General features: G+C 38.0%; 1 protein-coding gene across 1 annotated transcript in view; it reads left to right on the forward strand.

Annotated features, from left to right (window-relative positions):
• The first annotated feature begins 7,834 nt into the window (after positions 1-7,834).
• The window catches only part of LOC149841116 (short-chain dehydrogenase ptmH-like), a 38,585-nt gene continuing 30,436 nt past the window's right edge, over positions 7,835-15,983 (forward strand). The window contains exon 1 of the mRNA XM_090003597.1: positions 7,835-8,280. Within this exon, the coding sequence (XP_089859723.1) occupies positions 7,935-8,280 (346 nt within the window). The 5' untranslated portion in view covers positions 7,835-7,934. The remainder of the gene's footprint in view (positions 8,281-15,983) is intronic.

Below are 15,983 nucleotides of genomic sequence, written 5' to 3' on the forward strand. Positions count from 1 at the left end.
AAGGTTCAAAACCCAACCCAATGATATAGTTGTATAACTGGTAAGTAGGGGTGGCAAAACCTGACAGGTCCCGCCGCCTCTTAGGCGGGTTCGGGTTGGGCTTAAACTAACCCGTTTAATAAACGGGTCGCCTAACCCGTTTATTAAACGGGTTGGGTTCGTGTTAGGGGTATGCCAACCCGGCTGACCCATTTAATAATTGGGTTGGGCGGACGGGTCAACCCGCCAACCCGTTTACCCGACCCAACCCGTTTATTAAACAGGTTGGCGGGTCGTGTCGGGTTACCCGTTTAATAAATGGGTCGGGTTCGTGTTTGCCACAGCCGACCCGTTTAATAAACGGGTCGGGTTTGGGTTGAGGTATGCTGACCCGCCAACCCGCCAGGTCAACCCGCCAACCCGACCCGATTGCCACCCGGGTCTGCCTAACCCCAGTTTGCCTTTCAAAAAAAAAACTCACGCCATTATTGTTATAACTGAATCCAAAAGTCTAAAAAATTCTAAATAAAAACCATAACAAATATTCAAAAAACATTTTTAAGCGTAGTTTGTTTCGTGTCCACCAATAAAAAAAAGACTACCATGGGAAAGGCATCCCACCATGAGAAGGCCATCGCATGTGTGAAAAAAAATTCATACCTAAATACATTCGCAGGGGGTGGTGTGAATCAATTTACGTATTAAATACATGATCAACGCGAAAAGAAACCCTTGTTGACTGTGAGCCGTGCAAGAGAATGGAGTTGAAATGTTTGCTTCACCTGCATACTAAAATGGAGGGTTTCATATGTAAACTACGCATTTTCATGGTAAAATGAGTGAACCAAATGAAGCCGTAGTGTCCGGGCAAAACTACGTTACCATGAGAGAGAGAGAGAGATTACAACAAAACAACATTTCACTGGCGCATGATAGGAGATATAGGATCCATCTTAGTCTACATTTTCACCCGGCATGTGGACTGATCCTAGCCGTGAGAATGCATCGGTTGGACAGTTAGAATCGACATATGCTGCAAGGAATGATATGCCAAAAGATTGTATAAAGAAAATCCTTTCTTACGTTAGAATGTGAGGGTGCAAAGGATAGAGGCCAGATAACAACATTTTTTTTTCTTTTTTCAATAGAGAAAGCTGGGGTTAGTTAGGCAAACCGCTACATATAAAAAAATTATTCAAAATACAATCCCAGCAAACAAATCATGCTGTACACGTTTTATCAAGTCACATTGAATGAATAAATACAACTTGCTCCTACGATTTTTCAACTACACCTCTACGTAAAGTAGACAACAGCAAATATACATCCAACAGAAAGGTGTTTTCTGCTCTGAGACAGTTAGCAATACAAATGGATCGGATCCAAGTTGAAGGTTTTGTAATTTTGGGTTGTTCTGAATCCATTTGCTTCCATACTTACAGTGAATCAACATTGAATGAGCCGACCAAAAATACTCTGGCGTGCAGATGTTCAGAAATTAGGTCATGTTTGGAAGCCCATAGATGGAGGCTTGGGGGTTGATTCATGGAGTCGCCATCACCATTCATTGTTTGGGTGCACTTATATTTGCAAACCCGAGAGATGAGATGACAGTTGATGCTCTCATCTCTTGAATCCAATGAGAACAAAGCAGGTTATATGTTCCCCCTCCGAACAGGGCAGTTAGCTACATCTCATGTTCGGGGGGTCCCAAAGAGCACCACGTATGTAAGCATGTGTGTCTCGTATTCCCATATTTGTCAGCATTAATTAGCGTTGGAGTTTGATGCAATTGCAAAGACTTAAGTACCCTCTCCTCCATTGGTGCCAAAAAAAATGACGATTCTAGAAAAGAAGTGGTTGTAAAGACTTAAGTGCCCCGAAGATGATTATTTAAGACCCAGTCTCTGCACTGCAAGATTATCCGAGAAAGAAATCTCCCCTGGAGGAGGCCATGAACATCAACCCTCTCACTCTCTCTCTCACTTCTCTTTCTGCTTCTGTGCACATCCAACAAAAGATCCTACATTGCTCCATCAAACACCGACTGACCTGCACATTGACTGTTGTGGAGCCTGATTAAGAGTTTTTACCCTTACAAGAGTAGGGTTTGGGGGCTCCTCCCAGCGTGGGTAGCATCATTCAACTAAATGAGTTGTGGATCCTGATTCAGAGTTTTTACCCTTACAGGAGAGGGGTCTGGGGACTCCTCCCAGCGTGGGTAGCATCATTCAACTTGAAGAGTTGTGGAGCCTGATTCAGATTTTTTACTCTTACAAAAGGGGAGTCTGAGGGCTCCTCCCAACGTGGGTAGCATCAATCAACTTGATGAGTTGTGGAGCCTGATTTAGAGTTTTTGCCCTTACAGGGGCTCCTCCCAGCGTGGGTAGCATAGTTTTTGCCCTTACAGGAGGGGGGTTTGGGGGATCTTCCCAGCGTGGGTAGCATCATTCAACTTGATGAGATGTGGAGTCTGATTGAGAGTTTTTTCCCTTACAGGAGGGGGGTTTGGGGGCTCTTCCCAACATGGGTAGCATCATTCAACTTGATGCACTGCAGGATTATCCGAGAAAGGAATCCCCCCTGGAGAAGGCCATGAACATCAACCCTCTTTTTCTCCCTTCTCTTTCTACTTCTGTGCACATCTAGCAGACAATCTTACACTGCTCCATCAAGCATCGACTGACCTACAAACTGACTGTAGCATGGTTCAACTTGATGAGTTGTGGAGCCTGATTCAGAGATTTTGCCCTTACAGGAGGGGGGTTTGGGGGCTTCTCCCGGCGCAATAAAGTGCTTTGTTTAATCATGGTGCTCATGTTTCCTTCGGTTGTTTCTTGCTAAAGGTTTTTGTAACACCCTTTCTTACGATTTTTCTGTTTTTTTTTTCTGGTTTGAAGATGGTGACTTCTGAAAGTTACCGTTCAATTTCAGAAAATGAACCTGGTACAGAACCAGAAATTCTGTAACCAGATTCGGTTTTTAACAAATTTGAAATATCAAATGAGTTTATAAAGTTATAAAAATTTCCAAATATAAACTAGCTAAGTAAAAAAAGAAAACCCTTTTTACAGATTTGAAAAATGATCTTCCGTTGGGGAGATATGACTCTTGCAAAATGAACAAAAAACCTGAGTATCTAAAACGATATAGAGTGTGACAAGGTCTTAGTTTTCGACCAAAAACAGGTATGAAATTACCTTAAAAAATGCTGAAAATTGACAGAAATAAACTAGACTCAATAACGAAGATGCCATTTTTTACGGATTGGAAATCTGATCCCCGGTTATGGAGATACGCCCCCGACAAGTTGGTCTTGATTTAAATAGCGATTTACGCGTAACGGCTTACTGAATTACTCATGAGTCACTATAGCGATTTATGGTGTTGTTCAGTAAATCATTATGTGTAAATCGCTATTGTGACTTGTAGTATTTTCAATAAATCGCTACCTAAATTAGGACCAACTGGTCAGGGGCATATCTCCCTAACCGGAGATCAGATTTCAAATCCGTAAAAAGCGGTGTCTTTCTTATTGAGTCTAGTTTATTTCGGTCAATTTTTAGCAATTTTTATGGTCATTTGTTTTCCCATTTTGATTAAAAACCAGATTCCTATTATTATGCATTATTTAAGTTGCACATATTTTTAGTTCATTTTGCGAGAGTCATATCTCCCCAATGAAATATCATTTTCCAAATCTGTAAAAAAGGTTTTCTTTCTTTATGTGTTTAGTTTATATCTGAAATTTTTATAACTGTTTATATATATTTGATATTTTAAATTTGTTAAAATTCAGGGCTGGTTACAGATTAATCTTATTTAACCATGATTAAACAAAATAGTTCCAGTTTTTTATATATTTGAAATATCAAATAAATATATAAAGTTATAAAAATTTCCAGATATAAACTAGACAAATAAAGCAAAAAAAACCTTTTTACAGATTTAAAAAATGATCTCCCGTTGGGGAGATATGACTCTTGCAAAATGAACTAAAAACATGAGTAACTCAAACGATATAGAGTGTGACATGGTCTTGTTTTTCGACCAAAAATAGGTATGAAATTACTATAAAAATTATTGAAAATTGACAGAAATAAACTAGACTCAATAACAAAGATGTCGCTTTTTACGGATCGGAAATTTGATCTCCGGTTAGGGAGATACGCTCCCAACAAGTTGGTCTTGATTCAAATAGTGATTTACGCGTGACGGCTTACTGAATAACACTACAAATCGCTATTCAGTAAGCCGTCACGCGTAAAACGCTATTTGAATTAAGACCAACTTATCGGGGGCGTATCTCCCTAACCGAAGATCGGATTTTAAATCCGTAAAAAGCGGTGTCTTTCTTATTGAGTCTAGTTTATTTCTGTCAATTTTTAGCAATTTTTATGGTCATTTGTTTTCTCATTTTGATTAAAAACCAGACCCCTATTATTCTGCATTATTTAAGTTGCACATATTTTTTATTCATTTTGCGAGAGTCATATCACCCCAATGAACTATCATTTTTAAGTCTATAAAAAATGCTTTCTTTCTTTATGTGTCTAGTTTATATCTGTAAATTTTTATAATTGTTTATACATATTTGATATTTTAAATTTGTTAAAATTCAGGACTGATTACAGATTAATCTTATTTAACCATGATTAAATAAAATAGTTCCGATTTTTTATATATTTGAAATATCAAATAAATATATTAAGTTATAAAAAAATTCAGATATAAACTATACAAATAAAGCAAAAAAACCCTTTTACAGATTTGAAAAATGATCTCCCATTGGGGAGATATGACTCTTGCAAAATGAACTAAAAAACATGAGTAACTCAAACGATATAGAGTGTGACATGGTCTTGGTTTTCAACCAAAAATAGGTATGAAATTACTATAAAAATTGCTGAAAATTGACAGAAATAAACTAGACTCAATAACAAAGATGCCGCTTTTTACGGATCGGAAATCCGATCTCCGGTTAGAGAGATACGCCCCCGACAAGGTGGTCTTGATTCAAATAGCGATTTACGCATGACGGCTTACTCAATAGCGATTTGTAGTGTTATTCAGTAAGCCGTCACGCGTAAATCGCTATTTGAATCAAGGCCAAATTGTCGGGGCTGTATCTCCCTAACCGGAGATTGGATTTCCGATTCGTAAAAAGCGGCATCTTCGTTATTGAGTCTAGTTTATTTCTGTCAATTTTCAGCAATTTTTATGGTAATTTCATAGCTATTTTTTATCGAAAACCAAGACCCTGTCACACTCTATATCGTTTTAGATACTCAGGTTTTTTGTTCGTTTTGCAAGAGTCATATCACCCCAATGGGAGATCATTTTCCAAATATGTAAAAAGTTTTTTATTTATTTATTTGTTTAGTTTATATCTGAATTTTTTTATAACTTTATATATTTATTTGATATTACAAAATTTTAAAAAACTGAAACTATTTTGTTTAATCATGGTGAAATAAGATTAATCTGTAACCAATCCCGATTTTTAACAAATTTAAAATATCAAATATGTATAAAAAGTTATAAATTTTTTTAGATATAAACTAGACAAATAAAAGAAGAAAACCTTTTTTGCATATTTGGAAAATGATCTCCCGTTGAAGAGATATGACTCTTGTCAAATGAACTAAAAACATGTGCAACTCAAATAATGCAGAATAATAGGGGTCTGGTTTTTAATCAAAATGGGGAATGAAATGACCATAAAAATTATTGAAAATTGTGAGAAATAAACTAGACTCAATAAGAAAGACACCGTTTTTTACGGATTTGAAATCCGATCTCTATAACAAGTTCATTTTCTGAAATTGAAGAGTAACTTTCAGAAGTCACCATCTTCAAACCAGAAAAAAGAACAGAAAAATCGTGGGAAAGGGTGTTACGAAAACCTTAAGCAAGAAACAACCAAAGGAAACATGAGCACCACGATTAAACAAAACACTTTATTGCACCGGGAGAAGCCCCCAAACCCCCCTCCTGTAGGGGCAAAATCTTTGAATCTGGCTCCACAACTTATTAAGTTGAACGATGCTACCCACATCGATGGGAGCCCCCAAACCCCCCTCCTGTAAGGGCAAAATCTCAGAATCTGGCTCCACAACTCATCAAGTTGAACCATGCTACAGTTAGTGTGTAGGTTAGTCGATGCTTGCTGGAGCAGTGTAGGATCGGCTGCTAGATGTCCACAGAAGCAGAAAGAGAAGGGAGAGAGAGAGGGTTGATGTTCATGGCTTTCTTCAGGGGGGATTCCTTTCTCAGATAATCCTGCAGTGCAGAGACTTTCTGGATGGAGGACATGTTTGTTCTTTTTTTGAACCGTTTGTTTTCTTTTTTTTGAATGGACATTTTTGTCATTTTCTCAAACCGTCGTTTTATGGCAAGAATAGCAAGAAAGGGTACTTAAGTTTTTGCAACAACACCAGAGTCCGATGCAAAGTTATACGTGGGAATACGAGCCCCATGTGCGTAAATACGTGGCGCTCATTCATCCCCCCGAACACAGACGTGGGATTCAGTGAATCATCGGGGGAGAACATACACCACCCTCTCCAGTGAGAAGGATATAGCCATCGAATCTGGGGACATACATTAAATATTTGGTCTTCTAATACTGTAAGGTTCTCTTAATCATTAAATATTCGTTCCTCTTTTCTTGGGTGCTCTTACGTAATAGTTTGATACTTGTCGTTGATAACAATGCTGTCAAAATCGTATCGTTTGGCTAACAAGTGAATTGTTCTGAATCGTTTAAAAAATATTAAAACATGACCCGTGTTAAAGTCATTAAAATAATATTAAAAAAAATAATTGTAAGTAATTTTTTTATATTTAGTAAAAAATAGCTGTTTCAGGTTAGTATATTTTCTGTCGATACGATACGAATTTGCACCGATACTGATAACATTGTTTGAGACAGTGGCAGAGCCAGAAGTTTTTCGTTGGGTGGGCAAACTTCGGGTCTTAGGGACAATGCCAGAAGTTCCCGGTGATGACTCCATCGTAGGTGGGCGTGCCGAAGGTGGGTCTGTCTGGGTCCTCAGCGGAAGGGAGGGCCGCCCTCTTCGAAGATGGGTGGTCGTCGATCTCCATGGTGAGGGGCTGACCACCGTCGTCGGCAGCCGATCTCTTCCGCTTGTTGCTGTTCTGGTCTCCCAACCCTTCATCTAGACGCCGAAAATTGATGCTGCAGGTCATCGGTTTCAGAGAGAGAGATGGTCGTCTTTGCCTGTTCTATTTCGGCCTTGGTGGCAGAGGGAGAGAGACATATAGAGAGGGCGAAAGAGAGTCTAAGGTTGCATACAGGTCGGACTACAGTCCAGACCCGCGTGAATTTAGGTCCGAATCAATTCATTTATGGGCTAATCAAAGACTCTTTTAAGCTAATGTATGTAAAAATATAAGGTAAAGTAACAGAATTATTGGATAATGTGCAAAAAACTATTTTCGGTTTCTAATTTTGGGGCCATGCCCACCCCAGGCTCCGCCACCGGTTTGAGAATGATATGCCCATGCCCACCCCTGGCTCTGCCACACTGGTTTGAGAATGATATGCCCAATATGGTAATACAATCCAAATTCTCTTTCTCAAACAGATAAAACATTTGAAAAATCCTGTACCTTTGAAATCTTCAACTCGAAAAATCTAATCTTATGTACCAAACGAAAGAAAAGTAGGTCAATAACTTACTTCACAACAGATGAGACAAAGAGAAAAGAGAGAGAGAGCCGAAAGTAATTCAACATTACCACTCATGAAGATCAACAACTGTTGAACCCATGAACTGAACAAGAGCAAAAGCTAAAAACAAATAAAAAAAGCACAAGAGAAAAGAACATCAGACAAATAAAACAGGCTCACGCCGAGAAGAGAGAGAGAGAGAGAGAGAGAGGTTCTCTGTTTTCTTTTCTGCAACAGGGGCATAAATCATAATTACCAAATGGATGGCGTTTCTTCTCGGGGGGAGTTGGTGGTGCTGATAACGGGGTGTTCACTCGGTGGCATAGGCCACGCTTTGGCGCTGGCCTTTGCTGCGAGGGATTGCGCAGTGGTGGCCACCAGCAGGTCGCTCGCCTCCATGGACGGCCTCGACCGCTGCCCCGGCGTTTCTCTGGAAGAGCTGGACGTTTCGTCGCAGGAGAGCATCGATCGGGCGGTGAGGAACGTCGTCCAGAGGTACGGCAAGGTCGACGTGCTCGTTAACAACGCCGGCGTTCACTCCGTCGCCCCTCTCGTCGAGCTTCCCTTACAAGCTTTGGTGAACGTCTTCGATACCAACGTGTTTGGTACAACCCATCTCCCTCTCCCTCTCTTTCTCTCTAATCCATTCTTCTTGACCACTAACCTTACATTTTGGTGTTTTCCTCTGCGTAACCGTTTCAGTTCAAAGGTTTGATTGCCAACTTATCCTATGATTTAATTCCTGTGCTCTTTTGACTTTTGGCATTTATTTTGTACCTCTTAGATGCTTACTTGTGGAGAACTGTTTTTAGTAAATGAAGGGTTGGGAAACTTTTTAGGGATTCAGGTTAGTGATCGCAATTTAGGACTCAGATTTTTAGCATCTCACCTCAGACTAATTTCCAGTATTTGATTGCTTCCATTATTTACTTGCAAGGCGATGGGTTCCACTTTTAGCTTCTTCTTTTGGTTGTTTTAAGAATGCCCAACCTAATAACCACTTACTTTATGGTCAACAGAAGAGAAAGGTTTTTGGATATGCTGAAGCTTGGGAGTGAAGTTAAACACATTCTTCCACTGAAGTGGATGTGGATCATATCAGTTGAAAGGTCACACACACACACATATAGGGAAGGAAGAACACTCGACCAACTTTACAGACAGCATCTGTTATATCATCTGGGCCGGTGGATTAAATTCGAAGCACTAGTTCAAATATAACTTTAAAATTCAACCCTCATAAATGAATGAAGGCACACAACTATTTAGTACAAATCACCTACTTTTCATATTCTTTTAGATTTTTCTTTTGTTGACCGAACCCTATAGATGTGATCCAGAAGGTTTGTTTAGTTGGAAAATGGATTTTGAATCATGTGATTGCCACATTTAAGCTCTTTTTTAAGAGCTTCAAAAATCAATGGCCCACGATGTGCTAAAATTTTATGGGTCAAAAAATCAATTTTATGAGTCATATAAGAAACACAATCAAAGGTCTGATCCTTGGTAAACAATCCATTCTGATCACATCTATGTGGTTAGATTGAGTCGATACAGCTTGCCCCTATGATTTCCAACTCAATAGTTTTGCACCTTCATTTATATATATATATATATATATATATATATATATATATATATATATATATATATATAGGGTTAATATTTAGTGCTATTGAAGCCACCAAATTCTATGGCACTATTGAGCTGGAAATCATACATTTTCAATTTTTTTATAAATGAAATCTTATGGATGTGATCTACAAGGTTTGTTTAGTGGGAAATGAGTTTTGAATCATTTGATTGTGACACATAGGCAGGTTTTTTAAGGGCTTCAAAAATTAACAGCCCACAATGCACTAAAATTTCATGACTCAAAAAATCACATTTCTAGATCAAAATAACACAATCCAAGGTTTGATCCTTAGCAAAAAAAAGCCCTCCCTGAACACATCTATGTGGTCAGATTGAGTTGATAATGCATGAACCTATGATTTCCAGCTCAATAGTTCCATATAATTTGGTACCTTCGATAACACCAAATATTAATCCATAATATATATATATATATATATATATATATATATATGGTCATTTTGTACCATGATACCTTACAATGGTACACACTCTTGTTTGTATAGATCTATCCACCAAATGTTAGATATAACCGTATAGATGTCTTTAACATGGCATATATACTATGTTAGTAGGTTTTATCATGGGTAAATTGGTAATACACTACAAGATTCATTTTTTATTCAACTTTAACACATGAAAATACTAAATAAAACATGCTAAACATGATCCAAAGGGTAAATTTTGCTTTTGGAGCTTAGATCTATATAAATAAAGTGTGTACCACTATAAGTTATGGTGGTGATACAGTTTCACAATAAAAGCACTCATATATATAGGCTATGTCACAGGGACTCGGCAAACCGGGTGCCGCACCCGCGTCGACGTGACGCGACGCGGGTGCGGCACCCGGTGTGGTCAACCCGACCCTGGGTGCGTTGACCGCCCCCCCTGGACCCCTGCCCGCTGAACGCGCAGCGGGACCTGCGCCGGGGGGGGGGAGCCCCCGGACTCCCGTTTCTTTCCTGGGGAAAAACTCTGAATCAGGCTCCACAACTCATCAGCGCGACCCCTCCCCTGCACAAAGAGGGCGCAGGGAAGGGGCTCGGCTCCTCCCCTGCACAAATTATATATATATATATATATATATATATATATATATATATATATATTTGTTTGCCGCACCCTCGCACCCAAGTTTTTTGAAAGTGCCGCACCCCCGCACCCGCACCCGCACCCGCACCCATGTGACATAGTATATAGGGTAATACATCCGTGCTAAATGAGTATGGTGCTAAATGAAACATGCTATCTGATTTTCGGTGTTTTTTTCGCAATTCCAACCCCATAGATGTGTTCATTATGATTGATTTACTAGAAATTGACACTTGGATCATGCATTTTGGATAAAAAAAATGGTATTTGGAGCCTAAAAAATTTATGAAAGTTATAGGCCGATGATTTTTGAAATCTTATAAAAACCTATCCATGCATCAGAATCAAATGCTCCAAGAACTGATTCCTATAAAAACAAGCATATAAATCACATATGTACGGTCAGAATTTAGAAAAAAACCCTAAAAATCTAATAGCATGTTTCATTTAGCACCGTGCCCATTTAGCATGAGTGTATTATGCAGAGAGAGAGAGAGAGAGAGAGAGAGAGAGAGAGAGAGAGAGAGAGAGAGAGAGAGAGAGAGACTAGAATATGAGAACTGAAAATATGAGAACTACTGTCAGAATTGTGATTTTCATGGTTTTTTTATTCTTTTCTCTTGAATCTAACCGTATGGATGTGATCTACATGCTTGGTTTTATAAGGACAAGCTCTTGAATCATCCGATTATGATGCATAAACGAGATTTTTTCAGGCTTTAAAATCAATAGTTTATAATCTTCATAAATATTCAAGCATTCAAAAATCACATTTTTTCATTGAAAATACACAATCCAACAGTTGATTCCTAGCAAATTTACCATGCAGAACACGTCTACATGGTTGGATTTGAAAAAAAGCAATGGAAATGTACATATTTCTAGTTCTCATATTCTAGTGGCTCATATATATATATATATATATATATATATAATCTGTACTAGATGAAATATGCTAAATGAAACAAGCTAAATGGGGTTTTCTGCTTTTCTAGAGTTTTTTTCACGGTCCCGACCTCATAAATGTGTTGGGCATGGACAATTTACTAGGAATCCACATCTAGATTCGAAAAAATGATATTTGTAACCTCGAAAATTTACAAAGATTTTGGACCGTTGTTTTTTCAAACCTTATAAAAACTCACCCATGTGTTAGAATCGAACACTTAAAGAGCTAATCCCTATAAAATCAAGTACATAGATCACATCAGTACGATCATAATTTAAAAATAAAACGAAAAAAGTCCAAAAAACCCATTTAGCATATTTCATTTAACATGGATGTGTGTGTGTGTGTGTATATATATATATATATATATATATATATATATATATATATATATAGAGAGAGAGAGAGAGAGAGAGAGAGAGAGAGAGAGAGAGAGAGAGAGAGAGATTTTGTTTTTTACTTGTTTGCTAAATTTAGGTTAGAAACTTTCAGAAAATTTGGGAAAGGCAAATGCACAACCAAAACTATTCTAATGTGCAAGGTATTAGGATATTTTGATTTCGGAGATCTGATGGCTATCATGACAAAATGACTTTTTTTAGAGTTCTTGTCCATAGGCACATAGATAGGTACTCATGTAGGTATGCATGTATTGGCTGGGAATATGTCCCCAAATTTTATTGGTTCAAAGGTAGATTATGTAATGAAGTGGATTGAATCCGATACACCTGCAAGAACACACTTTCAATCAAGTAAAAATACTTGATTGAATCACGAAACCACCCACACAAGGGTCTGCAAACTTGTTATTGCATAGAAGCACTCAAGAATGAGTTAGGAATACAAGGCCATAAGAGGCCAATTTATAATACAATAGAGCCAATGGGGTGCAACTCAATATGGCTGTTGGGGCTGCACTCAACAGTCATAAATATAGCTTTTGGGGCAGCTCCAACAGCTATATGGAGTTGTCCCATCAAATCTGAAAAAAACAAAAAGGTAAAAAAAGAAAAAGACAAAAATAAATACATGAAATAAAATGCAGAAATGTCAGCCCCTAATGGACTGACACCTATTACAAAGAAAAGACCGAAATACCCCTAATGGGTATTTCAGTTAACAATAAACACATATATACATATACATGTATATATACATATATGTATATCTTAACACCCCCCTCAAACTCATGGTGCAACAATCGAGAGTTTGCCAAGTAGGAAGTGAAATCTGGGTGAAGGAAGTGCTTTGGTGAAGAAGTCTGCGAGTTGATACTTTGATGGAACATAAGGCAGTGTGATAGTCTTCCGCAGAAATTCTTCCCGAACATAGTGGCAATCCATTTTAATGTGTTTTGTCCTCTCATGAAACGTATGATTGCTCGCGATATATATAGCACTCTTGTTGTCACAGCATAATCTGGAAGGTTCTATGGTGTGAATTCCCAAATCCTCTAGTAGTTGTCACAACCATACTAACTCAGATGTAGTCGTTGCCATGACGCGATACTCAGCTTCAGTTGAGGAGAGAGATACCTTTTGTTGCTTCTTGCATCGCCAGGAGATTAGGAAGCCACCTACAAAAACACACAAATCAGTAGTTGAGCGTCTATCATTCACATCCCCTCCCAGTCAGAATCTGAGTATGTAATGACTTCTAATGAGGAAGAAGTGTTAAAATATATATATATATATATACATATACTTATATATATATACATACATACATATATATATATATAAGTATATATATACATATATGTATATATATACATATATGTATATATATACATATATGTATATATATACATTTTTCCATTTCTTGAAATACCCGATAGGGGTATTCTTGTAAAACCACATGTAACCTTTTTCTCTTTTACATTTTTTCTTTTTTCTTTTTTTCTTTTTTTCTTTTTTCTTTTTTATTTTCTCCTTTTTGTAAGACCACAAGGGCCCCACACATGTAGTCGTTGGGGCCCCAACGGTTAGATTTCTGACCGTTGGGGCTCCCAATAACTACATGGGAGCCCCTTGTGGTCCCTTCCTTTGCACTCCCTCCTCTATAAATAGAGGAGGTCTCTCCTCTTGTAAAGCAATGGGTTTTCACCCTTCTCTTCCTTTCTTCAATAAATCCAACTCATGACTTTAAGTTATTTTCCACTTTTGAGAGTTTTGTGTGTGAACTTTTAGTGTTTGTGTTCTTGGCTCTTGAGGTTACTCTTAAAGAGTGTTTTTGCTCTATTGGTGCTTCCGCCTCTTTTCATTACATGGTATCAGAGCTCGGTTGGTGATTGGGCTTCTCTTTGTTATCTTGGAACGTGTGCCTCTCAAATTTTAAGAAGAAAGGAAGGATATTTGGTGTCGATGGAACGTGATTCTAAAGTGGAGCTTTCTTTTAAGCTAAATGGGTCCAACTATCTCATGTGGGCCTCCACTATGGAAAATCATCTAAGAGGTAAGAAACTTTGGGGTTTTGTTATGGGAACTACCCCCGAACCCTCTCTTGTTCTCACTAAAATCGAAAATGAGGTTGAAAAAGCTTTAGATGGCGATGAGCGCATCAAAGCTATCAATGACCATCAATCCAAAGTTGAGGATTGGGAAAGTAACCATGCCAAAATTTTGGCATGGTTTATGAACAATGTAGACCTTAAAAATTGTGCTAATATTGCCAAATTTAGAAGGGCCAATGAGGCATGGTTTTTCCTTATGGGTATGTATACCCAAAATGATCTTGCTCGACAATTTTTTTGTCAAGAAAAAATCCGTTCCACCAAACAAATGGATATGAGTGTCCGGGACTATTTTAGCTCTCTAACCCCTCTTTGGGATGAACTTGCTCTTCTTGAGCCTAAATGGGTGGCTCCGGAAGATATTGAATTAAGAAGGGAACAAATTGAAAATGAGCACTTTTTTCAATTTCTTCATGGTCTTCGCCTGGAATTTGAACAAGTTAGGGCATCTCTTATCCATAGAAGCAAAGCCCTACCTATTGAAGACGCCCTTGCCGATATATGCCAAGAGGAAACTCGACTTGGCTTAAGCGTTAAGAGTGATGAAGTTTTGGCCGTTACTAGGCCCGGATCAAATGTTAAAGCCTATAGACCTCCTCACTTTAACAAAAATAATAATGGGCCTAGAAAGGGAATAATATGCCATTATTGTAATGAACCGGGACACATTAGACCGGTTTGTCCCAAACTTAAGGGAAAAGTAGCCGCGGTTGGAGAAAATTCTACAAAGAAGGAAGAAGAAAGTGCCAAAGAGGGAGATATCAAAGAGACTCTTAATCATATCTCCGAAGTTCTCCAACATCTTCTCAAGACTTCTTCTTCAACATCCGGAGCCGCCATCGCCTATTCTTCATCACCTCCAGGTATGTGGATACTAGACTCCGGTGCTTCTTTTCATATGACATCTCATAAAAACTCTCTTTCAAATGTTTTTTCTGAACCCATATCCTCTTATGTTTCAACGGCCGATGGAACATCATTGAAAATTGAAAGTATTGGAACACTTGATTTTAAAAATTCTCAAAACTTTTTCGTTCCTAAAGTAAGAATCGTTCCAAAAATTAATTTAAATCTTTTTTCCGTTTCTCAAATCACCGATCATGGATGCCAAGTCTCTTTTTCACCTAAAGATTGCACCATGCAGGATCTCCAGTCAGAGAAGCTGATTGGGCAAGGCCATAGAAGGGGTGATCTCTATTTTATGGACTTTTTGACTCTTCCATCTAAGTCATCTTGCAATCTTGTAAAAGACAAAAGTATTGGAATTTGGCATGAGAGACTTGATCATCCAAATTTTGTAAAAATGTCTCTTTTTCCGTTTTTGAACAATACTTGTAAAGACAATCACATGACTTGTAAAGCTTGCATTTTTGGAAAATCTAAAGCTACTCCATTTCCTCAAAGAAGTTACTTTACCACTCGGCCATTTGAACTTGTTCATTCCGATGTATTGGGACCTTCCCCTATTTTGTCTAAAGGAGGATTTTCGTACTATGTGGTCTTTATTGATGACTTCACTCGATTTACATGGATTTACTTCCTAAGTCGCAAATCCGAAGTTTTCTCCTTCTTTAAAGAATTCCATGCGATGGTTAAAAATCAATTCTTGGGAAACTTATCTATTCTTAGGTCCGATTCGGGAGGCGAATACATGTCCAATGATTTTCAAAACTATTTAAAAGAAAACGGAATTTGTCATCAACGTTCTTGTCCCAACACTCCGCAACAAAATGGTCTTGCGGAAAGAAAGCATAGACACATAATAGAAACCACAATAACGTTATTAATTTCAAAAAATATTCCAAAATCCTTTTGGGCCGAAGCAGTTCTAACCTTAACATACCTTATCAATAGAACCCCTTCATCTTCTTTGAAAAATCTCTCTCCATTTGAAAAACTTTACAATATGTCACCCGATTATAAAAGACTAAGAATTTTTGGATGTAAATGCTTTGTTCTAACTCACAAAAATGATAAACTTTCTCCTAGGGCTATTGAATGCATTTTCTTAGGATATGGCGAAAAACAAAAAGGGTATCGATGTTTTGACATACTCAAAAACAAACTTTATATCTCAAAGGATGTCACATTCCTAGAAGAAGAAAATGGTTTTTCGC

Source organism: Nuphar pumila, chromosome 4 (genome assembly GCF_984573655.1).
Source record: "Nuphar pumila chromosome 4, dmNupPumi1.hap1.1, whole genome shotgun sequence".
Classification (NCBI taxonomy): domain Eukaryota; kingdom Viridiplantae; phylum Streptophyta; class Magnoliopsida; order Nymphaeales; family Nymphaeaceae; genus Nuphar; species Nuphar pumila.